The sequence below is a fragment of the Giardia intestinalis genome, chromosome 5 (genome assembly GCF_000002435.2).
Source record: "Giardia intestinalis strain WB C6 chromosome 5, whole genome shotgun sequence".
In the NCBI taxonomy this organism is placed as follows: Eukaryota; Fornicata; order Diplomonadida; family Hexamitidae; genus Giardia; species Giardia duodenalis.
The window spans coordinates 1,048,065-1,073,001 of NC_051860.1; the positions used below are offsets into that span (position 1 = coordinate 1,048,065).

At 47.9% G+C, this 24,937-nt stretch overlaps 13 protein-coding genes across 13 annotated transcripts; 6 read left to right on the top strand and 7 right to left on the bottom strand.

Annotated features, from left to right (window-relative positions):
• Window positions 1–41: 41 nt before the first annotated feature.
• GL50803_0017104 (uncharacterized protein) lies at window positions 42–647 on the top strand (the record flags this gene model as incomplete). Its single annotated transcript, XM_001706717.1, has 1 exon — window positions 42–647. The coding sequence occupies one exon, from the start codon at window positions 42–44 to the stop codon at window positions 645–647; it is 606 nt and encodes a 201-aa protein (XP_001706769.1).
• Window positions 648–659: 12 nt separating this feature from the next.
• GL50803_00102051 (Amino acid transporter family) lies at window positions 660–2,615 on the bottom strand (the record flags this gene model as incomplete). The annotated part of the gene is made up of 1 exon (XM_001706714.1): window positions 660–2,615. One exon carries the CDS (start codon window positions 2,613–2,615, stop codon window positions 660–662), a length of 1,956 nt encoding a protein of 651 aa, XP_001706766.1.
• A 200-nt stretch (window positions 2,616–2,815) lies between these two features.
• On the bottom strand, window positions 2,816–4,921 carry GL50803_003647 (uncharacterized protein; the record flags this gene model as incomplete). The annotated part of the gene is made up of 1 exon (XM_038046081.1): window positions 2,816–4,921. One exon carries the CDS (start codon window positions 4,919–4,921, stop codon window positions 2,816–2,818), a length of 2,106 nt encoding a protein of 701 aa, XP_037902173.1.
• Window positions 4,922–4,947: 26 nt separating this feature from the next.
• On the top strand, window positions 4,948–10,830 carry GL50803_0017105 (Intraflagellar transport protein IFT172; the record flags this gene model as incomplete). Its single annotated transcript, XM_001706711.1, has 1 exon — window positions 4,948–10,830. One exon carries the CDS (start codon window positions 4,948–4,950, stop codon window positions 10,828–10,830), a length of 5,883 nt encoding a protein of 1,960 aa, XP_001706763.1.
• Window positions 10,831–10,885: 55 nt separating this feature from the next.
• GL50803_006422 (uncharacterized protein) lies at window positions 10,886–13,480 on the top strand (the record flags this gene model as incomplete). Its single annotated transcript, XM_001706710.1, has 1 exon — window positions 10,886–13,480. One exon carries the CDS (start codon window positions 10,886–10,888, stop codon window positions 13,478–13,480), a length of 2,595 nt encoding a protein of 864 aa, XP_001706762.1.
• Window positions 13,481–13,526: 46 nt separating this feature from the next.
• On the bottom strand, window positions 13,527–14,210 carry GL50803_006423 (uncharacterized protein; the record flags this gene model as incomplete). The annotated part of the gene is made up of 1 exon (XM_001706709.1): window positions 13,527–14,210. The coding sequence occupies one exon, from the start codon at window positions 14,208–14,210 to the stop codon at window positions 13,527–13,529; it is 684 nt and encodes a 227-aa protein (XP_001706761.1).
• A 50-nt stretch (window positions 14,211–14,260) lies between these two features.
• Window positions 14,261–15,397, top strand: GL50803_0014198 (uncharacterized protein; the record flags this gene model as incomplete). Its single annotated transcript, XM_038045748.1, has 1 exon — window positions 14,261–15,397. One exon carries the CDS (start codon window positions 14,261–14,263, stop codon window positions 15,395–15,397), a length of 1,137 nt encoding a protein of 378 aa, XP_037902174.1.
• A 111-nt stretch (window positions 15,398–15,508) lies between these two features.
• GL50803_0017106 (26S protease regulatory subunit 8) lies at window positions 15,509–16,714 on the bottom strand (the record flags this gene model as incomplete). Its single annotated transcript, XM_001706708.1, has 1 exon — window positions 15,509–16,714. One exon carries the CDS (start codon window positions 16,712–16,714, stop codon window positions 15,509–15,511), a length of 1,206 nt encoding a protein of 401 aa, XP_001706760.1.
• An 83-nt stretch (window positions 16,715–16,797) lies between these two features.
• Window positions 16,798–16,941, top strand: GL50803_0027852 (uncharacterized protein; the record flags this gene model as incomplete). The annotated part of the gene is made up of 1 exon (XM_001706707.1): window positions 16,798–16,941. One exon carries the CDS (start codon window positions 16,798–16,800, stop codon window positions 16,939–16,941), a length of 144 nt encoding a protein of 47 aa, XP_001706759.1.
• A 57-nt stretch (window positions 16,942–16,998) lies between these two features.
• GL50803_006427 (Major facilitator family transporter) lies at window positions 16,999–18,558 on the bottom strand (the record flags this gene model as incomplete). The annotated part of the gene is made up of 1 exon (XM_001706706.1): window positions 16,999–18,558. The coding sequence occupies one exon, from the start codon at window positions 18,556–18,558 to the stop codon at window positions 16,999–17,001; it is 1,560 nt and encodes a 519-aa protein (XP_001706758.1).
• A 27-nt stretch (window positions 18,559–18,585) lies between these two features.
• Window positions 18,586–20,445, bottom strand: GL50803_0014200 (Molybdenum cofactor sulfurase; the record flags this gene model as incomplete). The annotated part of the gene is made up of 1 exon (XM_001706704.1): window positions 18,586–20,445. The coding sequence occupies one exon, from the start codon at window positions 20,443–20,445 to the stop codon at window positions 18,586–18,588; it is 1,860 nt and encodes a 619-aa protein (XP_001706756.1).
• Window positions 20,446–20,764: 319 nt separating this feature from the next.
• Window positions 20,765–21,511, top strand: GL50803_006430 (14-3-3 protein; the record flags this gene model as incomplete). Its single annotated transcript, XM_001706703.1, has 1 exon — window positions 20,765–21,511. One exon carries the CDS (start codon window positions 20,765–20,767, stop codon window positions 21,509–21,511), a length of 747 nt encoding a protein of 248 aa, XP_001706755.1.
• A 32-nt stretch (window positions 21,512–21,543) lies between these two features.
• Window positions 21,544–24,810, bottom strand: GL50803_0017109 (uncharacterized protein; the record flags this gene model as incomplete). The annotated part of the gene is made up of 1 exon (XM_001706702.1): window positions 21,544–24,810. The coding sequence occupies one exon, from the start codon at window positions 24,808–24,810 to the stop codon at window positions 21,544–21,546; it is 3,267 nt and encodes a 1,088-aa protein (XP_001706754.1).
• Between the last annotated feature and the right edge of the window lie 127 nt (window positions 24,811–24,937).

Below are 24,937 nucleotides of genomic sequence, written 5' to 3' on the forward strand. Positions count from 1 at the left end.
TTCATGATGTTTTGGCATGAGACTGTGCTTTTAAACTCACAATGTTATTTCAAAGCGAGCTGTTTTTTCGGCACGTGCTTCAGGTAGACAATCTTAAGGCGCGCTCTTGTTCTGAAAACTACCAGCTCTTCCACAAGCAGTACTCCATTGGAAAATTCCAAGAGTGGTACAAGAAGTGTTGCGGGCGGGACGGACGAGTCGGCCTTATGCGCTTCATGGCCTTATTGGCTGAATTTTGCGAGCTTTCTGAACACCAAGCAATACAGCTTTTCCACACCTTCGACCTTTATCAAAACGGTAGACTCGATGCAACGGATATCTATTTAATCTTCTCTCTGGTGATTGCTAATACGTGGAATTTACGGGTGCTCTTCCTTCATCAGCACCATACGAATATAATTCCTTATCTTCAACTGGACACGGGGGACGTTGTGAGTCTCTCAGAGCTCTTGAATTTGGTTAGCTGTGCAGGCGTGCAGCCCTCCATCGTTGCACGAGTTCTTCAGCATTTGTCCAAGGACTTTGCACTGGAGTCTGCCAGTATCTCTACCGCTATCAACTTTCTCTTTGCATGCTTCCTCGAGCAAGACAGGCTTGACAGCAAGGGTGAGGTAGGGTACGATTCTATTTACTCTAAGGTCGCGTAGTTCCTTTTAGTTCTATTTCGGGCAGACTCCTGTGTTGCCCTTGGGCGAAAAGATCTTTATGATAGTCATGACGAAAGAGGTGCTGTTTGTAATAATGAAGAGTGAAGTGATGGTCCACAAGATGATTTGCCTCTTTAGTGAAACTTTCGGAGGAGTAAATCCTTCCAAAAGCACCTCGTCTGATATCGTATGGCTATGGTCGATTGCAACCTGTTCTGTCACAACACGTGTAGAGATGTTGTGAGTTGTCTCCTCTTCCTCTGTGTCTGGCTCAGTGACCTCTTGGACACGGTTTCTGTCATGCTCGTATGTCTCAGGAATCGTCTGAAGACGAGATTGTTGTCTTGCGTGTTCAGATTCTAACGAGACGTTGTTTAAAGGGGGTGTCTCAATCTTGCTTAAATCACTGGCTTCTGGTATCGTCGAGGGAACTCCTTTGAATGGGATGTGAGAGTGTCGATAGGAAGAAAGCCTACGACCACTGCTGGACGATGCCCTATCAGCCCTTCCACCGATGGATAGGCGGTCGCTGGTCATACTCATGCGCCTGACAATAGATTCACTCGCCTGACGGACCCGTTCGGTGGCTCCAGGCCCAAACACGCTAAGAAAGGCAGTTATAGAGTTAGTCCGGTCGCGTATTTTGGCTTCCATGGCGTTTGTTTGCTTCATCTCTGTGTCTGGATCTTTTCTATGCATGGCTGCGCGCGTAGCTTCCATGTATTCGCGTCTAGCCTTCAGGACGGGTATCTTCAACCCCACAAGAATTGGAAGACCCAGATACAAGACAAATCCAAATAGTGACGTGATAATATCGAACACAAGGGTTATTGACGGGACAAAGATGGCCAGAATAGTGAGAAGTAACACAATGATGATTCCTGTGACAAAAAACAAAACTTTCCCACGCTTCGTTGTCCGATCTGCCTTGACGATATCAAGAAGAATGGCACGGCACGGGAAGAGACAGCAGACAAATGCAGTAAAGATAACCAACACGTACAATATGCGCACGGAGAGAACCAGCTTGTCGTTATCACTGAAGTTATTCAGGATGTTATCTTGTCTATAGTTCTCTTGATTGGAACCATAGAATGTGGCAGATGTCACATACGCTAACAACATGTATATTGTGATGAGGACAACAGTGGCATATATTGACGTCCGATGTATAATCTTCGTTTTTTCGCTAATAGATCCCTTCATCTCTGCATAGAGAGACGGGATTGTGGGTATAAGTGTATACAGAGAGAAATAAGATGGAAAGTCTATCAGTACAGACCAAACATCGGGCTTATAGGGAATGGGCGGCTCCCGTCTTGTCCAGCCGCCACTGTCATGCGCAAGCTTTCCTTTGATCAACGCCTCAATGCATCGCCCAAGGATGACACTTATCGAAAAGACAACTAATATAAGGGAAAGACTAGAGATCAACGAAAGAATGCCGACGCTACTGACGAACGAAAGGAGCATGAATGCTCCGCCACCCACAATAGCGCGTATTATTTTATCTACCTTGTTGGAAGCAGCCACACACTTGATGTACTCGTTGCAGAGGCCCTCATCATATGCCGCCGGCTGATTGCAGGCCGGAGTCTTTGAAAAGAAGTTATAGATACTGTGAATGTAGTCACTGGATATAACACAGTATGCTACGAGAAAACCGAATATCAAGAACATGGTCGCATAGCCTACTATTTCCGCTATGACCTTATTCCACGTGACTATGAGAAGACTACGAATAGTGCTGTATCTGGTGTAGGTGCATGCATCAATTATTTGCCGGTATCCCCAGAAAGAAAATATAACCGCGAGGGTCATGTATACCGTTGAGAGTGGCCATCCAAGATTACTGAAGCGATTTCCCAAGGCCAGGAGGGATGCACCTATGCAGCTACCGATCATCAACATGGTTGTCCCCGCATAGACTCTTTTTTCCTCATTGGGTGTGTAGGTCTGGGTGGTCATTGCTTAATTTTTCTCATAATTTAAGTATCTGCTCTACGGCCATGCAAAGTCATCAAAATGATCACGCCTCAGTCAGCGTCTCCAGCAGCTGTGTGAGTGATTTGGTGCCGGCAGCCACTGATTCCTCATCTGGTTCTTTGTCTCTCTCTTTAGTCAATATTATTCAAATTATTTATTGCAATTAATTTTGTATCTTAATTTCAATTTATATAGTAAAGCATTTGGGGATTGTGGCCAGATATTTTAAAATACCCGTTCTCAACTCCCCATGCCACTAAGTGGTTTATCGCATCTGGCTCTAGACGTGATAGGGCGGCACTATGGTTGTTGTCACCAATATACCTATAAATCTGTAACACATCTGTGAGCTGAATGGAGCCGATGCGCTTCATTGTATACACTAGCTCTGCCCTTGCAACTAGTTCTGTTTGGTTTCGGGACATAGTCCTGACCTTACTCATGTACTGAGATGTGTTTTTACTGCTGTCTAGTGTCTTGCTTTGTGAGCTCAGCTGCACCATGTTACCACTTACGCAGAACGTCCGATGGAGCGTTTGCATCACGATCCGTAACTTCTTCTCTGCCTCGCTCCAGTCATAATTCCAGAGATGCTGTATGTGGCCTATTAACTGTGACAGCTCCAGATGATGCAGGTCCCAAACTAACAGTTCAAAGAGAGACAGCTCGCGCTCCGTGCCCTGAACCATCACAATAAACCTACATTCGTGAGTACATAGTGCGGGCATTCGGGACTTTCCTTTGGTCGTTTTCAGCTTTGATTGCTTAGAAGATGGAGTAGCCATGCTTCTAAAAAGCTCAGCTATTGGACGGGACAGCGGCAGCCCTAATATCCTATGAATTGGGATCTTTATTTCCTCAGGGATTTGCATACAGCATATGCTACTGTCCAGAATAGGATAAAGTTCAAGCCATCTTCCCTGTTCGTTGAGGTTACAGAACGCGTCCGATATGCACCCATGTAGGGCAACTAGAATGAGAGTCTCGAACTGGAAGATTGCCTTCACTATGCTTTTGTTTGAATCCCGAGATAGCGCAAACGAATCCAGAGCAGTCTTGGCTGAAAGGTTGAAGTAACAAGTTACTAGGGAAAGGCAAACAATTGTTATTACTGGACTTATAAGTTGATCTTTTGACTTAGTAGATGCAGAAATCAAGTGTTCTATTAAGGTTTGAGCAGAGATTGCATTTGCAACGTCGTAACAACTCTCAGTCAATGCAGACCGCAATCGTACAATCAGTTTTCTTATTACATATGAACTTGTTATGGAGCGAGGCACTGAGCCTTCTGTGTCTAGACCGAAAAGCTTTGCATATGCTTGCATTCCAGTGGATAAGAGTAGCTCACATAATATGATGTACTCGTCTGGATCGTTGAGGACAGGATATTCGCTAAGCATCCTGATAACTGTATCTAAGGAGGACGTGGAATAAGAAGTGCACAGAGGAATAGACGACACTTGTGTACTCCAGCCACATGTAAATCGCAAGTAAGCAAAGTAGCTAGCGCCTATATCCTCTAACGCCATCGCAAACTGTGGTAAAAGAGAGTCTTTCCGACTTCTGTTAACAAAGAGAAGAATAATATGTGATGGCCTACATAGCCAATGTAATGCGCTGGCAAAGAGCTTGAATCTAGCTAACCTCTTAGAAACAGTGTCTGCTCCCCATAGATGTACAGTTGGTTTGACAAATGAAAGTCTGGCAAAGATGGGCAGATGTAGTATTAAGTTGGCAACAACGAAACTTGCAGGTTTACGGCTATAGAGTACAGAGAGTAGGTCTTCCAGGGGAAAGTGCAGAGGATTAAGAAATAATGCCCCAGTTAGAATGTGCGTAGAAGCATGGTTCTCATACTTTGGTTGTCTTAGTATCATCAGGGAGTCTTTCACGATGGGGAAAAGGCGTGCCCAAGCGAGCTGCATGCTGGAAGCACCTAGGAGCTCTGTGAAGTACTGTGCCCGTAGTTCATTAAGCTTTTGGCAGCAGAGGTCAAAATGAGAGGAAGTATACAACTCCAGATTGGAAGGGTTTAAGAAAAGGTGTTTCAGGACGCATACAATAACGGAGTTAAGAATTGAGGAATGAACAAGAATATCTGTGTCGCTGGCACCTCTAAGGACGTCAATAGCATTTTCTACCAAACACCTAATGGCATGCATGGTTGCCTTATACTCTGTGGAGCCGGCAATTTCAAGAAGTCTGTTACTAATATTGTCCAGGACAAACTGAAAGGCTCTGGCAACGGTTGGCAGTGGCCGTAGAGACCAGTGCAGAGCAGGGTTCATCTACTCAGCTAAACTCCGATTAAAAAATGATTTTGTCCTATTCCAGGAACCTCTACCCCCAATCAACCGGGGAAAAGATCGTCATGGGCATAGATTGGAGCCCCAACTCACAGAAATTGGGGGTGCTGACGGCTGATCATTCGCTTTACCTGTTCAACGATCAGGGTGAGCGCCAGGATAAGATCGGACTCAGAAGCACAGAAGTAAAGTCCAGCAACAAAGACTTCATTCCTCTGTGTGGGACCTTTTCTCCTTGTTCTACGCTGTTCGTCGTTGGCCAGTCAGATAAAGTAGCCTATATCTTCCGATTAGGTCAGCTCTGGACAGACAAAAAGTCTATCGTAGCGCGCATACCTATGGACGATGCAGTCACAGCGGTTTCTTGGCCTCTTAGTGAAGCTACCTCAGAGTTATCTCCAATTATTTTCGGCACAGCATCTGGCAACTTATACCTTTATTCCTTTCAGTCCAAGTCAATTCAAGCATTTGTCTCATCTGCATGCTTCGCCTCGTTAGCGTCTTCCAAGACAACGACCGCTGACAACCAGGCTACACCTCTTTCGCCAATGTCCAGCCCCATCATCAAGATACTGCCCATTCCATCCATGCCTCAATGCTTTGTGGCAGTTGCAGAATCAGGCCTAGCTGTCTATGTGGATATAAAGACCCAACAGCTCAGAGCTGCTGCACGACACTCGAAAGCCGTAACTACTGCCTGCATGATTGCCCAAAAGACGTCTCATGGGCGACACTACCTTGTACTAGCAGATGTAATGTGCAAGGTCACAGTCTATGCAGTGGAGACGTCTGCTGCGCTTTGTGTGTGTAATATCAAGACTCCACAGAACATTCCTTTCACTGCGTCAACAGCGAGCCCTTCGGGAGGAGGATGCATTGTTGCCAACGCTAGTGGACTTCATTTTCTTACACTAGTCAACTCTCAGCCGGTCACGGTCTCGTATGAAGCTTCGTCTTCTGCAGTGACTGTCTACCAGGACTCCGGCAAAGGCTTCCTTCCTCAAATAACCAGTATTGCATGGCGCCCAGACGTCTCTGTTCTGACTGTGGGGACTTCTCTGGGTAGCGTGGACAACTTCACCCCAACTATTGGAAGCTACCGCTACTGTGGTGCAGAGGTTGTCAATAGTGCACCCAATCGTGCCACAATTAATATACCACGCTTTAATGGTTCAAAGCGCTTTGCTGCAGGATCCATAGACCTTCATGCCTCTATGTCTTCTGAACTGAGGACAGTGAAAGCCTTCCCTAAGCACGACTTCACTTCTTTTGTTCAGAATCCATCCGGTTATAAGTCTACCAACATATATTTACTTGGCATTGGAGACTCTTCGATTGTTATTTATTCCTTAAACGACGACACTATTAACGAGTTTCGCTACAATGCCTCCCTCACAGACAAATTCTTCTTTGATGTAGGCGCTTGTAGAACAATGGTGATCTCCAATACATTAGGAGAATTTACAGTTTGCTACTTGACTACACAGTCCGATCCTGGGTGTACCTTTTATAAGGTGGATATCTATGCAACCATGCGGGGATGTGTGGCCCCGCATGCCTCTGTCATTAGCTGCTATCCTATTTATGAAGATGCAGCAGGAAGCTTGAACCGGATCAGTAAGATCCGCACTGTTTGTTTAGGTGAAGAGCGCACAGATGTATTAGTTACCGACCTAATGCCACCGGACATGTGCGATGATTTTTCCGACCCAATTGTTGTCCTTTTCCGTACAAAGACCTCCAGAGCAGTGGATTGGCTATTCTTTGGTCCAAGTGGCAACGCAGTTCTGCTTCGAGACATATCCGGAGGAGTCTCTATCCTTAATATCACAGATTATTCCATTACACAATTAAGCACAAGTGTTGGTAATGGGGTTGTTCAGTGGGCGGACCCCTTCGACGTTATCGTAGGCCAGGAGTCTCCAGACGCACCACTATATGTATGGTATAATCCCACAGATATAGAGGATGCGCCAGAGATTCTTCAACCCCCTGTTCCTGTGGACAATGAAAGCTGGTCTTTTAGTTACGTAAAGAGCAACCCTAACAACTTTAGCAAGATCACAGCCGGACATGTCAAGAATATCTCTGTGCAAGCTATCATGACAACTCCATCAGGTAGACAGACAAGTGTTTCTCTGGACACTAACCTTCTGCTGTTCAACCTACTCCTCGACAAGCATGATATTTTAGGGGCCTGCCAGCTCTTGTCTGCTTTGCAGGATAACAACGCACGCGTGACAAATCGTAATCTGTGGCAAAAGCTGTGCAGTGTGGCTCTAGATTCATTCAATTTTATTGTCGCCAGTCGGTGCTATGCGGCACTGGGTGACCTGCCTCTCTCTATCACCGCAAGAGAAATTCATGAGCGAGTGCAGAACGCAAAGGACGGAGAGGCCGGAATGACGCACGATCGTATGAATCTCTATTGTCAGGCACAGATAGCACTGCTCAACTCCGACTTGGACAAGTATGATGGCTTGATGATGTCCTGTGGGCGGATTGATGAGGTCCTCACTCTTTATAAAGAGTTGAATCTATATAGTCGAGCAGAGAAAATATGTCCGGAATCTATGATAAACACCCTTAGGACTGAGGCAATTCAATGGCTCATCAACTCAGGCCAGATGACTACTGCAGGCATGCTGTTAGCCCAGCGTGGAGACGTGCGTGGGGCTCTAGATCTGTTGATTCAAGATAGGTCCTATTTGAGTGCGTTTGAGCTTGCTAAGCGGGCGATGACATCATCTGCAGATCCATCTCTTGCTCCAATAATAGAACTTCTCATCGGCAAGCTAGAGGATTCACATCACTATAGTCAGGCAGCAGTCTTATGCACGCTTGGCTCCGGAAGGAATCACGAGCGTGCACTAGCTCTGTTTCGAAAGTCACATGCTTTTGATGAAGCACTCGAACTCGCACGCCAGCATTTGCCTCACGAATGTTTGCCAATAGAGAGAGAGTGGGCAGAGTGGCTCTTTCAAACGGGGCAATACGACAAGGCCACGCAGCATTATCTTGAGTGCATGAACCAGGAAATGGCTGTCGAATCCGCCTTTCGTGCCAATAACTTTAAGCTCGTCGAATCCTTGCTTATGGACATCCCGGCCGCAGAAACTAACGCTCATCTCTGCTTTAGACTTGCCGAGATGAAATATATCTCCGGAGACGCTGCAGGGGCAGCGACTTGGCTTTTAAAGGCAGATCAACCCTTACTGGGGCTGTCTGCGTTCATCTGTGCCGGGAAGTTTGATGAGGCCATTCAGTTTATACGGTCAAATCTTCCGCGGCAGAGCTACAGAGAACTCCTTGTTCACGAGGCTAAAAGAATTATTTCACTCGGGTCTGCTCCGTCGAACAATCCGGTACAAGAAAAAACGAAGACACTAACTAGCTCTGGGGTGTTCGCGAGCTCTTCCGGAGAATCCTCAGAAAAGCAGAATGTCCAATCTTTCCTTAATCGTATGGAGTCCTTGTCCCATATTCGTGGAGTTTATTCTGCGATCGAACTTCTAAAGCTTGCTGGCCTGTATGAGGACGTGGCGGATATTCTACAAGGGAACTCTATGTGGGACGAGCTATATAGCTTTGCTAAAGAACACGCGGCTTCCTTCTCTAATTACCCTGACATATTGCGCATGGTTGCAGATGCTAAAAGAGTGAAAGGAGATAAGAAGAGCTGCGCCACGATACTCGAGGAGCTTTGCATGGAGCTATATGGGTTATCTGGATCATCGAGTGGATCCTCTGGAGGCATGGGTGCAGCGACTGACGGCTACACGCGGCTACGGACACAGGCTAGTCATTTGATACAAGCGCGCAGAGACGTCCTCTTGGAAGCTAGCTCTATGTACTGCGACCTATTTATGTATTTAGAGGCTATTCGGTTGTGCAAGCGCTGTGGGGACATGGACGCATTAACTGACGTTTGCCTTTTGTGGGTTAGCTCTAATGCTAACAGATCTCTTCTTATTCAGCAGCTTAAGCAGCTCAATATTATTGAGCCGACTCTTACCAAGGCAGCTGATAGGGGTATGTGGGACGTGTGCACAGAGCTTAGCGAATATTGTCCAGATCCAGAAGCTGTACGCTGTGATCTCTTCTGGCGCAGAGGAAGGAAGCTGGAAATAGAAGGGCGCCTAAAGGAGGCTGAGGAGTTCTACGCAAAAGCAGGAAAGCACCAAGAAATAGTTGGAATGTACCTTGATACAGGAAAGTTTGAAGATGCGCAGCAGGCAGCTATGGAGATGACTAGTAATTTTGAGCGTGAAAGAGCCATGCGCAGTATCCGTGAATCCAAAGCGAGAGTACTAGCTAGTGAAGGGAAGTGGCGAGAGGCTGAGGCGGAATTCATTGAGTTAGGTCTTGTAGAAGATATAATATCTATCTATCGAAGCAACCAAATGTGGCAAGATGCTCTTCGGGTGGCCAAGGAACACGGAGATAGCGTCCTAGTGGAGAACCTCAGTGAGTCTTATGTAAAGCATGATAAGCTTCGCTCGGGGCTCGGCACAAGTGCAAGTGCTTTTGAGCCTGGCGCAAAGGCAGATCTTGGTGATGGATCCGGCCTTGCTGGTAGGACTAAGCAGCATGGAAGCGATGTGCAGACTGCCAGGTCCATACTGGAGGCAGGCAGTAGCGCCGGCCTGCGTAAAATGCTGATGTCTGCGGCCCGCAGTGGTAGCGATGTTCTATTCGAGGTTGTGCTTCATCGTTGTGCCGAGCTAGCGTCAATGGTGCTTAACAATGACATTCAGGACTCAAGCATCGTGGAAGATATAGCAATTATCTCGCCGTCCATTCACAATTTCGAGGAGATAGGCTCGCCTCATGAACGTGTCATGTCCCTTGCGGTTGCATACTTGAGCAAGGGCGTGCCTCTTTCTGTCACAACTGGGACAGAAAGCAAGGGCACTATAAGCCTAATTATCTCTGACGTCTGCAATAGGGAGCAGCTACTGCTAGTATGCAGAGGGGTCCTCTCTTTGGCGTTTGTAGAGTCCGAATACGTTAATCGCATAACAAAACAAGAGACACACGGAGACGGGATCTTTTGTAGATTACGGAGCATTTTGTTAAGCTACAGAAACATGCTTTTGAACACTGTCAGAGGCACAAAAGCAGCAGAGACAGATAAGGTTAACTTTATTCCCGGTGACCAGGAGCTGTCTCGCTGTTTCGAGGCAACGCACCTGATAATTCAGCTGGCCAAGTTGTTCATTGGAGCAAAGACCATCTCTTCTATGCGAGACATCGTCTTAGTTTCATCCAGTCTCGTGCGCTATTGTGACTTGCTGCCCGTCGACAGGTGCTTTGTCGTCGCAGGCGAAAGCTGCAAGCAATTTGTGGAGATCTCCAACGGAAACTCTAATGCTAAGGTGATGGAAGCCCGAACACAGTACCTCAACCAATGCTGCGTTTTCCTCAATAAGTTCATTGATCTTCACGAAGAAATATCTAACCACTCGAGAAATTTAGAGCGTATAGACATATCAGACTTAACAGGCAGTGGAATCCCGTGGACTGCTCAAGTACCCGTCAACTTGTATTTGTCCAAATCTAGGGCGGATGAAGTGCGGGCCTTTATTCTAGAACTGACCATGGACGAAAGTACTACCACAACGCAAGAGTTACCACGAGAGCCTTGTCCTTTCGGTTGTGGAAAACCAATTTGGATAGGGGCATGCTCATGCATCAACTGTCGCCAGGTCAGTCCAATTTGCGCGGTTACGGGCTGTCACGTCATCAATCCCAACACACACATGCTTCCAAGCTCGCGTGCTTGCCAAATCTGTGGGTGTTATGCACGCCCTGCACCATGGAACTCATTAATAACTAAGAGCAAGAATTGCCCTGTTTGTGAAGAGGTAGGCTTTCCTATCGGTAAATGATCCGACGAGGCCAGCCCAAAGACAAGTAAATTAAGGCAAATAAATTAAAAAGCGGATGGCAAGTCTGGAGCCACAGACAAAGCGCACATCCCACGCTGCTCCGCTTCGCGCAACAGACTTTCAAGACCGCGAGGCCTCTGATAGCTACGACGATGACGCAAAGTATTCAACTGATGAGGAAGAGCTGTCAGAAGAGGAGGCAGAGTCAGATAGTGGCATTATCACCAGCGACGATGATTCTAACTCCGACAATCTGGCACAGGTGAATGAACATAGAGCGATGGATAATAGAGCAGTGATCAATGATAGTATGGACCAGGCGGCGTTTGGTAGAAGATATCATCTCGAAGCCGACTATCAGGATGCAGAAGAGCAGAGACACGTGCGAATAGAGGAGACTGATCCACACATCTACAGAGTTCCCGTGAAGCGTGGGAAGCAGTTCATCTGCCTGCTCAAGATGCATCACCGCTTGATCGAACTAAAGGTGCGTGCAAACAATCCAGATAAGTACGTAGGCCTGGGCAGGGTATCAAGCTTTGATGTGCGATCCATTTTCACCAATCCAAACGACCTCAGTTGTATCTATGTCGAGGTATCTGACTTGCGGACATGCGAGGCCTTCCTTGCTCAATTCATGGAGTATCTGGGACCATATACAGCTACAACATTCACTAAAGCACGCACTACCCGCAGAAAGAACAAGCAGCCCCCTCCACCTCTGTACTTTGTTCCCCTAATGAACCGCTACAACATCCTTGATTATCAAATAAAGACGGAGAAGATTAATGTTGGAGGCTTTTATGAGTTGAGGCATGGTAAACGTGCATACAGAAAAGATAGCTGTTGCGTGCTAGAGATCAAGAACCAGACGGCACTTGTCGCTGTCCTCCCGCGCATTCTTTCTTTGCACAGTAGAGAGCGTCCATCCAATGAAAACCCTCCCAGGCGCCTAACAAGGGAAGAATTTGAAGACTGTATGGGCGAGTCAGCTACATATAGTAGTGTCACTAGTATCACCAGGGAAAACGAAATCGTCCTTCTTCAAGATGGATACGAACTTCTAGAAGGTATACCATTAAAGGGTCTGGTGCCGCTATCTCAAGAGCGATATCTCAAGGCCAAGAAGGAGATTTCGCTTTCACAGATATCAGACGTTGATAAACAGTTTGTTAACATTGCCAATCAGAAGCGTATAGATAACGAAAAGAAGAGCTCCTTGTACACAGGTGAACAAGTAATTATACACAATTATTCTCTGCGGGGAATGGACCTTACAAACGTGAAGGGTATAGTGAGAGCAAAGTCGACAGGCCACGGGGCTGACGCCCACTATGAGGTAGAAATCATTGGGTTACCGGCCCGAAGCATCAATGATGACACTGATTCAGGACAGCACAACGCACAGGGAGCAGCTCCCGCGACACGAGTGCTGCATACCATACAGAGAAGCCATCTCATACGCTTAGTGTCTATCGGCGATCACGTCCAGATTAAAAGGGGCAAATATGAGAACACAACCGGGGAAATCAGAGAGGTTGGAAGGTCTGCAGACCAGCGATACCTTTTACTCCGCATTAAGGTGGACACATCCAACGAGTACATAGGCACATTAGGGTACGACGCCGATGGTGACCAAGACGTCGTTAGTGCCTTCTACGATATGACAGAAGAGATAACATCAGATGAGGTGCGGGTGCACCCAGGAACTTGGAACGGGCTATCAGAGAACAAGCTTGTAAGCGGCGATATAATTAAGAACAAACGGCTGGTTCAGACGCGAAACAACGAGGACGCTGTTGTGGTCTTCATTGGACATACCAATGTCGTAATTGTCACTGCCTCCGGTGAAGAAAGAACATGTGAGTTGGAAGAGCTGAGTGCAGTTCAACGTCCGTTCAACCTTCCGATGCCAAAGGACCACGATGGGCGGATGATGAACGTAGAGAGCGTTGTGCGTGTTCGGGATACAGTAGAGGAGCACAAGGGTGTGATAGGAGAGGTAATCCAGATAAGCGTCAACAATCCGTCGATATTGTTCATTGAGCCCTCAAAGAATATCATGGAAAGGAACATCTTCCCGGTCGACTCGCGCTCATGCGATAGCCTAGTCAGTGGAAGACACGTAGACAACTACAACCGCAAGTTATCAAGGAATAGAAACACAATGAATATTGGTCAGCAAGTTGTGTGCATAGACCGTCAGTACTCCGGAAAGCAAGGGATGCTGATATCTGTCAACGATAGGGGGGAAGGCCAAGTACAGTTAAGCGATAGAAAGATCACGGTTCCGCTCCATCTACTCAAAGTTGCTCTCCCTCTTTATAGCAAGCAGTCGACCCAGGTAGAGTATGTACCAACAACGTCCTCGGTCACTAATGTGTTCAGAGAGCTTCACTTCTCAACAAACACTGCAGCGCCTTCAACTAGAAGCACAGGGTTCTGGTTCGGTGACAGGTCAGAAACCACAAGAAACATGCTGGCAACCCATAACCAGCTGGAGACGACTGAACTCAACCTAGGTGAGTCGGGCATCGCTTCTGCAGCTGATAACACACAAATCGCGGCCTCCAGTACCAACATTAATAACTATGGTGCAAACGACGAAGACAGTGACGTGGGATTTGAGCAGTATCTTGCTGACTTTTAAGAGACGCGTCTCGCGATTGCACTAACGTAATTGGTAACGACCCTGATCACTTCTTCACTATTGCGAGGATGAAGTACATCACCGTTATCACAAAGATAACAGTATACGTTATTATCACCTGGGTAAGTATTAGATACTTCAATATCCGGGCACGTGTGTTGACAACGATATTTGTATTGAAGCTCTGAAGGATGTACAGCATGACGACGCATATGTGGATAGCAAAGATGGACACGACGGCCCCTATCTTTACAGAGATAGAATCGTCTTGTCGGATGTAAAGGCCAGAAAGAAAGAATGTGAGTATTAGAAGCAAAATTATGGAGCTGATGTGCATGGGCTCAACTATCCAGAAATAGCTTCCGTAGGTCTGCTTTGAGAAGAACACATTTGTACTCAACACAAGTGCCCATATATTGATTCCTATCAGTAGGAATATAAGCACCAAATATGCTATGTAGGCTGATTTGAACATGGTGAGGCGATATATATCGAAGCTCTGAGCGGCAGAGAAGACCGTATTGCATTCCCTTATGTGCTGGATAGAATTCCTGCACCCTAGAATAAACTGACTGTTCATCAATCGCTCCTTGTATTGAGTGGTCAGAAGGCGCCGCTTTGTCTTCTCGTTGGTTTTAGTATCATTGCTAAGCATCTCATTGAGTACTAGCGGGTCTGATTCATCACTAGACGACTGCTTAGTCTTGGGTCTTAGCCTGCCTTTGCGCATAGTTTTGGGCGGTGGCTTAGAATTTTTGCTTGAAAACCAAATTTAGCCCAATGTCCTGCCGACGCTATGGGTTCTTCGGACCGCAGCCAATGCTGGGTGATGCTCCACAGGGGACGCTGTCCCTAGAGCCAGAGGAACAAAACTATAACACTCGGGCATTTAAGGGACCCCGCAGCTTCACGACATCTGCTATGCGCCGGGGCACGGGAACAGACATAGGCCTATCCGGATACCAGCCTTTTTCAAAGAACGAGCCATATGAGGCAAAGAACACCGTCGCAAATCATGACTTTCGGCCCGGGAAGAACCCTAACCGCCAACCATTTCTCCCCAACTCCAATCCCCAAGTCTCTACAGGAGCTGCTTCTCTCTACACGACTATCACCTGGCCTGATCCACACCAGGACAGGCCGGACAATAACTTGTATTCCCATAAGTGTGATGAGACCTGTACGCCTGATTACTATCACGCCAAGATGGTCAATAAGCCCGATGACAGGATCAAGGGGCACCATCCCAATATTAAGACGAAGCCAGAGGGGGACATAAATAAGGGTCCTCATCTGCGGTACTGCCTGAAGGGGTATCCAGGGGGCATACTTGTCCCAGACGGGGACAAAGACGGAAGTGAGACCGGACGGGCTTTAAGTGCTGAGTCACGAGGCTTTAACCATAAAAAGTATGGGCATCCAATGCCTTTCAAGACAAGCGGAAGGCCATTCTATGATAATCCTTACAGATGGGAGCCGGAGCCGTACAATGACAACGTAAACCACCCAAACTATCGGTCACACAACTTCAAGGGAGGATCCTTCAAAGCAGGAAAGACTAAGAATGATGTTTTTGACCCGAGCATCTACTCACGGAAAATCAAGAGCGAACGAGTAGGCACTCCAGAAGATTACAAGGGACCTCGACAGTTCCCTAACACAATGGATCTACCCACTGGCTCAAATGTGCACATATCGGGCAGAGAGTCACGTAAAGGAATCGGCGACAAGTTTATTCCGGGAGGATGCGTTCACCACTCGCATCCCACGTACGTTTCTGCAGGCCCTTACGAGATCCAGGAGTATGAAGCAGCAAACACTATACACAACGTTAAGGACGGCATCTTCCTCACCACAAACCCACGAGAGAGGCCAAAGGCATGCGCTCGGCCTCGTTTCCAAGGCTCTAAGTACTAGCAGACTCACTAACCCAATGTGTGCTATGCGCTGCACTCACATCTTGTTGCAGACATCATCCTGGCATCGTTATCACGTCAATGGCGTGGTGGGTGCAGTTGATTCTTCAATTCACTTCACCATCTTCTTTTCGGAGATCTTTACCCCTACATCCTTCCAGCTCATAACTTTGGTCGCCGCCAACGTGAAGTCGTCCTCTGTGACATAGTTCCGTCGCTCCCTAAGGGCAAACATCCCTGCCTCCATGCAGACAGCCCTGCAGTCACTACCAGAAGCCCCCTCCATGCTCTGGCTGATTTTCTTGAAGTCTATCTGTCTAACAAGGTTCATCTTTCTGCTGTGAATTCTGAGAATCTCTATTCTTCCAGCGACATCTGGAAGCGGGAACTCCACCTTCCTATCAATCCTGCCGGGTCTCAGCAACGCGTCATCCAATGTGTCTATGCGGTTTGTGGCCATAATTAGCTTAACCGAATTGTTCTCTTCGAAGCCGTCGACCTGGCTGAGCAGTTCCGTCATTGTGCGGTTTACCTCTGATTCCCCTCCATGCGAATCCTCAGAGCGCTTCGTCCCAATACTGTCGCATTCATCGATGAACACAATTGCAGGCGCGTTCTTAAGTGCCATTTGGAACACTTGTCTGACCATCCTACTGCCTTCTCCGATGTACTTCGATAACAACTCACTGCCGGAGACCCTAATGAAGGTACACCCGCAGTGATGAGCAACTGCACGTGCAACGGCAGACTTACCGCAGCCAGGAGCTCCATAGAGAAGCACTCCCTTCGGCATGGGGATCCCCAGGCGTTTGAAAACCTCGGGATGCTTTATGGGTAGCTCAAGTATCTCTCGCAACTCTAACACCTGCTTGCTCAGTCCTCCAATGTCGTCATATGATTGATCTGGCACCTTGTCAAGCTTCATCAGCGAGATAGCTGGATCAACGTGCTTGGGGAGAATCATCACTATCTCGCTGTCTGACGACCGAAGAGCCACACGGAGCCCAGGCTTCAAGTCGCTCATCGAAACCTTCGAAGAAACGTTAACTATCTGCTTGTCGTCCACAGAGGACTTGATATAGCACTTATTGTCTGGAAGGGGTCTGATGACCTCTCCAATGTCGCAGGCAGGCTCTTGAAGTGTTGCAAGCTCCTCCTTAAGGTGCTTCACCTGGTTGTTAAGCTCGCTGCGTCGGAATAATATGGTTTCAAGCTCTTGACGTTTCTTGAAAACAAGAGCCCGTGTATTTTCTAGACGCGCCTTGTAGTAGTTTTCAAGAGTAAATTGGATCGGCTCGCCCACTTTGTCCTGCTGCATGCCCTGCTTATTACTGCTAACAGTCACTCAAAGATTTTAAAAAATTGTTAAGATATGTGACATCAAAATTGCAATTGCATCGGATGATGAACCACCCTGTTCAGCCTCCCACGTTCATCTACCGTGACCTGATACCTATTCCAGACATAGTGTGGGACGAAGACGATGTCGACCTCAACGATTCATATGCTCTAGAGCGCCTCATGCTGAAGCGGATGGTCGACTGACTCAGCAGACTACCGACGTGGCATGCAAAATGTTTACATTATACACTCGGCAGTAAATCATGCCTTTTTCTGTTTCCGTGATTTCACGGGACTAGTCTCCTTGGAGAATATCAGGATAAGCGCTGCAACAACTGCATTTACCGCCAGCAAGTAGCACATGTTCTCATATCTCTTTCCTCCGTTCAACTTTATGAGTTCCGGCGATACATTCTGGAACACTGCAGCGCCCAGGAAGGGAGCTATATTGAAGAAGCCGATCGCCGTCCCAGAAACAGCGATTGGGAACATTTCTTTTACATTTGTATAGGCCACGACAATCATAGTGCCTCCTACAAGACCGATGAAGACATAAAGGATCGCGTAGCCCCAAATGGCTGGATTGACGAGCTTTACTATAGCAATCCCTAAGTACACTAAAAACATAATTCCATTATTAATAAGTTGCATTGGTTTTCTGCCCATAAGATTGGCGAGTACTGACTGGAGTGGAGACCCCACGATCGTCCCCAGGTTCAATCCTGCTTGCACCCATGTAGCATCTAGCTTTACATTGCCTCCATTTTGGCTAACTGTGTTGGTGATAAGCTCAACTCCTGCAGTTGCAGAGATGGTGAAGTATGACCCGGTGCAGAAGAAGTAGGCTACCATCATTAGTATGAGGTACTTGCTGTTCTCTGAGCAGAAGACGATCTTCATGGAATCACAGAACTCCGCTAAGTGACTCTTCTTCGCGAGTGAGGACGCAGCAGGATCACTCCTTACCGCAGGCTCCACGACCTCGAAGGTGGGCGCAGCTGTGTTGCAGTAAAAGTCATGGGCAGAGTCGGGAGCATTGACGACTCCACTTGAGACCAAGCTGCCTTCGGCCACCGTAGGCCCGGCGGCTGGCACAGTATTCTGTTGTAGAGTAGGGTCTGTAGGGTCTGTTGATGTGACTCCGAGCTGTTCAGGTTTGCTGGCAGAGGGGTTGGCTATGGGGGCGTAGCCAGCCTTCTCCGGGGTGTCGTGTGCCACACAAACAAATATAACTGTTAGCAGGGCGGTTATGCCCCCAACAATACTAAAAATATAATCTATAATTAAAGGTTTTGCATTCGGATTTCTGACTATTGTCTGGATCAATATGGTAAGAGGGGCAGTACAAAAAAAGCCCCCGAGTCCCCCCAGAGCTACCATAATCCCGGTTAACAGCCCGAACTTATGGATGGGGAACCACAGAGCGATCAGCTTCAGTATCGGAACGTACACAAAGGCTGCCCCTATCCCCACCAGCGATCTCCCAAAGTATACTATAGCTAGATTTCTAGGGAAAGCAATCACAAGAGATCCTGCAGTCATAAAAATTCCAGCCATAAAAATTGTCCACCGCGGCTTTATCGCATCCACTGTAATGCCTACAAAAGGTTGCAAAAAAGCGTAAAAGTAGAAGTAAAGCGAGCCGAAGATTGGCAACATCATTTCCTTGGATACGCTGGAACTCGCACTAAATTTATCATGAAACTCTTCCCCGATGGAAGCAGCAACCAAACGGTGAAAGAACACTACAATATACATCAAGGCAGATATTACATAGATGGATATGGCTCTGCATTGACGAGCACTGTCGCTCTTCGGCATCTTTTTATTCTATCCGAATTAAATAATTTACTTCGTCTGTAAATCCTCATAGCTCCCACGCCGGTTAGTATAATATTGTTTCACAAAGTCAACAAATCTATCTACATCTTCAACGGTCGTGATGTATCCCAGTGAAAGCCTGATTGCCCCCAACGGTATCCCTTTCACCATGTCTAATTCATCTCCGCACGACGTCTTGTTCTTAGACGCTTCTATGACGTCTTCCTCAGAGATACCCATGTATGTGTTGCAAGCGCCGGGGTTGCAATTGCAACCTACTCTCAGCATGAACCCGTTCTTGGCAGCGTGTCTGCTGAAGTTGTAGTATCCGAGATAATTCCCATCGACATCCTTGAGATTGAAAGCTATGATGCCACCCTGTAAGTTCATGTCATTCTTAGCATGCTCACCATAAACCTCAACCAACGGACGACCGTTATGGTGCTTAAGAGCTATCAGGCTTTCATATGCGCGCCGAGTCACGGCCCAAACGTGTGCCTGAATGTTCGACATACCAAGACTCTTCAGGATGTTGAACCCGTACCTCAGAGACGGAATGTGGAGAAAATTTAAGGTACCGTCTTCGAAACGCTCGTGGTAACTTGGCTTCAGCTTGCAGTAGTCGGATTCGCAGCTGGCCAATACGACAGCTCCGCCCCCGAAGAACGTCTTTTGAAGCAGCGGATTGATATCATTTCGAACAAGAAGGGCACCGACCCCCGAGGGGTACCCAAACATTTTGTAGAAGCTCACAACCACAAAGGATGCAGGATATTTGTTCAGGTCCAGGGGATTGGTCGGGACAAACGCAGCAGCATCGAGCAGCACATGCCACACAGAGTTCTTGCTGGTACACATACTGTTAGTGTTCATGAACTTTGCAGCGAACTCCCCACTCTGGAATGCATGTATTAAATCCAGATTGTACTTGACACCGGAAAAGTTATCCTCCGCTGGGAAGGCGATGAGGTGGTGCGTCTTGTTTAGATAGACAGAGTCCACCTCCTTGTTGAACGCGATATCCCGGGCTGTCGGTCTGTTGATTCTGTTTGCAGCAGATGCACCACTATTGCCGTTGGCCAGTTTGAGATATGATGTGTTGCACAGCTTTACGAACTCATCTTCTAGGCTTATGCTGTAGAGATCGAAGGGAAGTGTTCCAAAGCTGGCCCCATGTTTGAGAGCGACTCTGCGCATCCCCAAGACAGAGTTATGGTTGTGCTTCGAGTACATGAACTGGGATCGGTTAGACCAGGGGAAGGAGTGTGCAATGAGCTGCAGTCCAGCGGAGGCCCCCGACGTGAAAATGACGGAGTATGTTCCCCGGGGAGCGTTAAAGAACTCGAGGATCATATCTCGTATGTCATCAACTGCTCTCTCCGAGTTCCTGCTACACGCAGAGTCTGAATGGATATTGCAAAAGAGAGCAGACTCCAGAAATTTAAGAGACTCTTTGAGCTGCGTTACCTGGAAGAGCCCAGAGCCGGTAAAGTCCAGATACGTAGAGTTTGCACCGAGATTAGGGAATTCTACATGTCTCCAGGAATACAGGCTACCCCCATACGCATAGGCAGGGTACTTCTGCATCCATCTTTGAGCGTCTGCATTGGGTTCAACCCTTATTCCACGCCCAGAAATGTCTGTTGCCACATTTGCAAAACCATAGTCAGCAGTCGATTCGTTCGCTACATTGGCTGAACGTATGAATGCATCCAACCCAGCCCTATAACCAAGTATGAGCAAGAGCATGAACAACATGCCAGACGCTGCTCCTGCTAGAAGGGGGATGACCAGCGAAGATTTCTTTGAGGATGGCTTGTACGTGGAATGGCCTTTAGCGCTTTCCTTGTTAGGCATCTTTGAGCTAAAAATAAAAACAGACGTCATAGAACGCAAATTAGGAAGGAAAATGTGTGATCACCCCAGCAACCCTTAGTAATCGCCAAGAGTGGCGGAGAGCAACGCAGGAGCGTCAGTTTAGCTTTTACTCATAGGCGGTCTTTAAAAGCCGATTCTATTTACTTAGAGATTAACGAAAGGAAAACGTGACGCATCACGGGCTTGGCCCGCGCCAAGGCTCGGCAGCAGGAATGCCTTAGATTACTTGCAACGTAGCTGTACAGTGTTCATTAAATTAAATTTGAATTTCAAATCGATTTTTGCTGCAAAGTTCAAAAAACGGCATCAGCAGCTTAAATAAAAACCTATGGCCGAGGCATTTACGCGTGAAGACTACGTCTTTATGGCTCAGCTCAACGAGAACGCCGAGCGCTATGATGAGATGGTGGAGACCATGAGGAAGATCTCCGGTATGGAAGGCGAGCTCTCGGATAAGGAGCGAAACCTGCTTTCTGTAGCCTACAAGAACGTCATCGGCCCCCGCCGCGCAGCCTGGAGGATCGTCTCCTCCATCGAGGCGAAGGAGAAGGGCCGCCAGAAGCCGAACGCCAAGCGAATCGAGCAGATCCGTGTGTACAGGCAGAAGATAGAGAAAGAGCTTTCGGACATCTGCAACGACATCCTCAAGCTCCTCCAGGAGCAGTTCGTCCCCCGCTCCACAAATGCCGACGCGAAGGTCTTCTACTACAAGATGCAGGGAGACTACTATAGGTACCTCGCCGAGTACTCGTCGGGCGAGGACAAGGAGAAGATCGCCGGCTCTGCCCTCAACGCCTACAACTCTGCGTTCGAGATCTCCCAGCAGCTGCCTCCGACCCACCCGATCCGTCTCGGGCTGGCTCTGAACTTCTCTGTCTTCTACTATGAGATCCTCGCGTCTCCTGACAGGGCTTGCGAGCTTGCGCGCAAGGCTTTCGACGCGGCCATCACAGATCTGGACAAGCTGACCGAGGAGTCTTACAAGGACTCGACCCTCATCATGCAGCTCCTCCGCGACAACCTCAACCTCTGGGTGACGGACTCTGCCGGTGACGATAATGCCGAGGAGAAGTAGATCTGGCGCCGAGTAAATGTGCTGACCGTTTACTAGGGGAAGAACTGGGCAACTTCGGGGCAAAGCAGCTCCTCGACGAGGTTTGTAAACGTCTTGGCGCACCCGGAGGCCACCTTGACGACTGGTGTGGCACTCGAGTGGCCTCTTGGGTAGCAGTGCGGACAGCTCTCCTGGCCTTGGAGGCAGTTGCCATGGAATGCGTGCCCGCAGCCGAGATAAGTGATTGGGGGCTCTAGTCGGAAGTTGCAACGTGCACAGTTCCCCTTGGTCCATTGGCGCGGCTTAGATATATCGGCAAGACGCTCCTCCCAAGTCCGGAGCTGCGTCTGATTCTTTATCATAGTGTTCACGCAGTCGCAGAGGCTCGTAGACACCTTTTCGCCTATCTGCCGGAAGTACTCTGCGAAGGGCCCGAAGGTCACGCTTGGGCTGCTGTCCGAAAAGGTTGGAGAAACAGTAGTGAACTCATCTGCCTCAAAACAGTACTCACTCTTTGCATCGGTCTGCAACGACTCATGCGAAAGCGGGAGGGCTGTGGTGATGACCTGCAGTACCTGCTCATACGGTGCCTCCTTGCGCTTCATGATCGTCCGGAGAACGTCGGCAGTCGCCTCGACATTCTTGGTGCTGATGCACGCCGTTAGGAGCTCCATCCAGATGTCTTTCTCAAAGCTGGCGTCTGAAATAAACTCTTTATCATCCAGCATGCGCCCATACGCCTCGCCGGCGCTATATAGGTCTCCAGTGCTGATATAAAAGCGAATACAGCTTATGTGATCAAGATTCATTTGCAACAAACGCAGGATCCCTGCCTTAAAGTCGTGAAGATAGAAGCATACCAGAATGCGAGCCAACCCATCTCTTATCTCGAACTTGAGCTTCTTCTGTCTCTTGGCTGCCTTTTCCTTTCCACTGGCTCTCCCCGCCGGCTTAACTGCTACCTGACTTCGTGCAATATCGGGGCTCTTAAGCCGGGATATAACCGCACTGCCGGTGTTATCAATCACGTTATTTATAAATCTGATATAATCCTTGAGATTCTTCAGAATTTCTGCCTCGCTTATCTTCAGACAGAGTTGGAGCTCGAAAAACACAACAGCCGTGGCCGGCTTGAACGAATCATAACCGAGGGTGTTATCCAGCACTCTTGCAAAAAGTGATTTCAGAATATCTAGAAGATTGCTGTTAAGCGATGCTTCAAAAAAGACAAGCATGAACTCCTCAATAGAAAACACCTGCTCAGTCGTCACCGCTGGTTTGTTCCATTTGGACATGCGCGTGATCCATGCAGGGATCTCTCTCGGCTCTTCCTTGGTCGCCAGCAGGACAGACTGGCGGTACCGCACAGGAAGGTTGGCAGGCTGTTCAGAGGAAAACATCACACACAGGCGCTTTATGGTCTTGCAGATGTCCTGGGGCGAATGCCTAATGAGCTCGCGCCCAAACTCCAGTATGGCTGCCCGACAGTCGTCGAAGTCCATCACAGACAGGAGACAAAGCACCTCAATGTATCTGTTTGTTTCAATTAGAAGGTTAATGGCGAGCAGTCCCTCCCCGAGACAGATAGAAAGTAATAGCGCCTCGTCCACCATTCCCATGTCACGTAGTGCATCGTATGCTCCCTTGATGTTTTTAATTGTGCACTGCTGGCAATTAGTATTCTGATAAACTTGAATAGCCTCCTCGATAAAGTCGTGGATGGCTTCCCTCTGGCCCAGTTTCTCATAGAAATTAAAGAGCATGCGGACATGCATGTCCTCGGCCTTTCCTGCCCGATTGATGGACAGAATATAGCGCACCATCAGGTCCACCCTGTTCTTTGCAAGAAACTTAGACAGCACCACACAGGGCTCCAGAAGCTTCGATGTTTGACTATACTCTTCGATTGATTGTTCAAGCTGACCCTGTTCAAAGAGAAAGTCTGCAAACTGCATGTGTATAGTTGCAATGTTGAACGATGTTAAGGAGCAGTTGCTGCTCTTCGCCATGGCAAGAGCCTCGGTGTAGAGCTTATTGCTTATCAAAGACTTGATCTGTGCATGTGTACTGAGAAGATTGATCTCTCTTATGGAAAAGTTTTGAGAGGGAGAGGTAGCCAGACAGACGAAGGCATTCGTCACAGGAGACACAACAACCTTGTACTCCGTTTGCGGAAGGGATGATTTGTACACAAGCTTCGTAGCGTCATACACTGCTAGAGCCCCTGAGAGCTCCAGTGTCATTAAGTGATTAATGGAGTTTCGTTGAAGAGCCATCAGAGGTGACGGAAGTGACGTGTAGAGGAGGGGATGCGGTGCCCTAATAACGGTGTCAATCTTCGCTATATCGTTTGGATTATTGAGAGCTAAATTAGAGAGAGAGCATGGTGTCAGTACCTCTACAATTTGGAGTGATGACGTATAATTAAAATAAGTTATAGTGCCAAACGCATTCTTGGGAGAGCTTGCGGGGAAGCTACTATTGTAGTCACAAAGAATAGCAGATCTATGCGTTGGTTGCGGGGAAACAAGTCTAGCCAGGCTATGTAGATGTGCGCCATAACCGTTAAACGCGTACAGTCCTATGTATGAGGAAACACTGTCGGAATTAAGGGTAGAAGAAATTGTCGTGAGGCTCGATCCAAAGACCCATGCAAGGCGAGTCCCCTCAGTCGATGGAACTATAAAAACGCTCTGAATGGGAATGCGTGAACTAGAGTCCTTCTTTCCTTGCAGCGATGCCCCAGTAATCTCTGTGACATACAAGGATTTGTTTCTGTTGAGGCGAATGACCTCAACCTGGCCCTTGTTAGTTCCAAGAATAAGGTAATGTTCATCCTCCGTTACTGACATGGCGGAAACAGCCATCCCAGTGATGGCCATTGAAAGTGAGGACGGGATCTTCTGCCGAAAGATTAAAGTCGCGCCAGTTCCTGAGGAGTGACGCCTTCTGTTCTGAGAATAAGCAAAGACAGCAAGGGAGAACCCAGAACGCGCCTGGCCTGATGATTGGTGGGCCAAAAAAGCGCCGCCAAAACGAGTACGAGACTGAACACTTTCGTCTATCCCCACAACAAAGATGTGGGTTGGACCAACAAGGATCTTTTGGAGCGTCACACTGAAGACTTCGATGAGTGACCACTCAATAGCATTCGATTCACGCTGGCCCAAAAGCAGGCTACCGTCCGACAGCCCAAGAAGATAGCCTCCCCAGGAGGTCATAGCAAAGTCTGTGATGACTACGCCGCTGGCCAGAAACGGTGACAGGTCGTGTTCAAGGAGGACCTCCTCGTAGAAGGAAACGTGGTCTGGTTGCTGCATGCTATGGCAGGTATGTAACAAATTTTTTTTGACTGGAAGAGAAGATTTTTAGATCAGCCCCATCATTACGGCATAAGGCCGTCAATTAAAAAGGGTGCCAAATCTGCTACAAGACAGCTTTCATCAA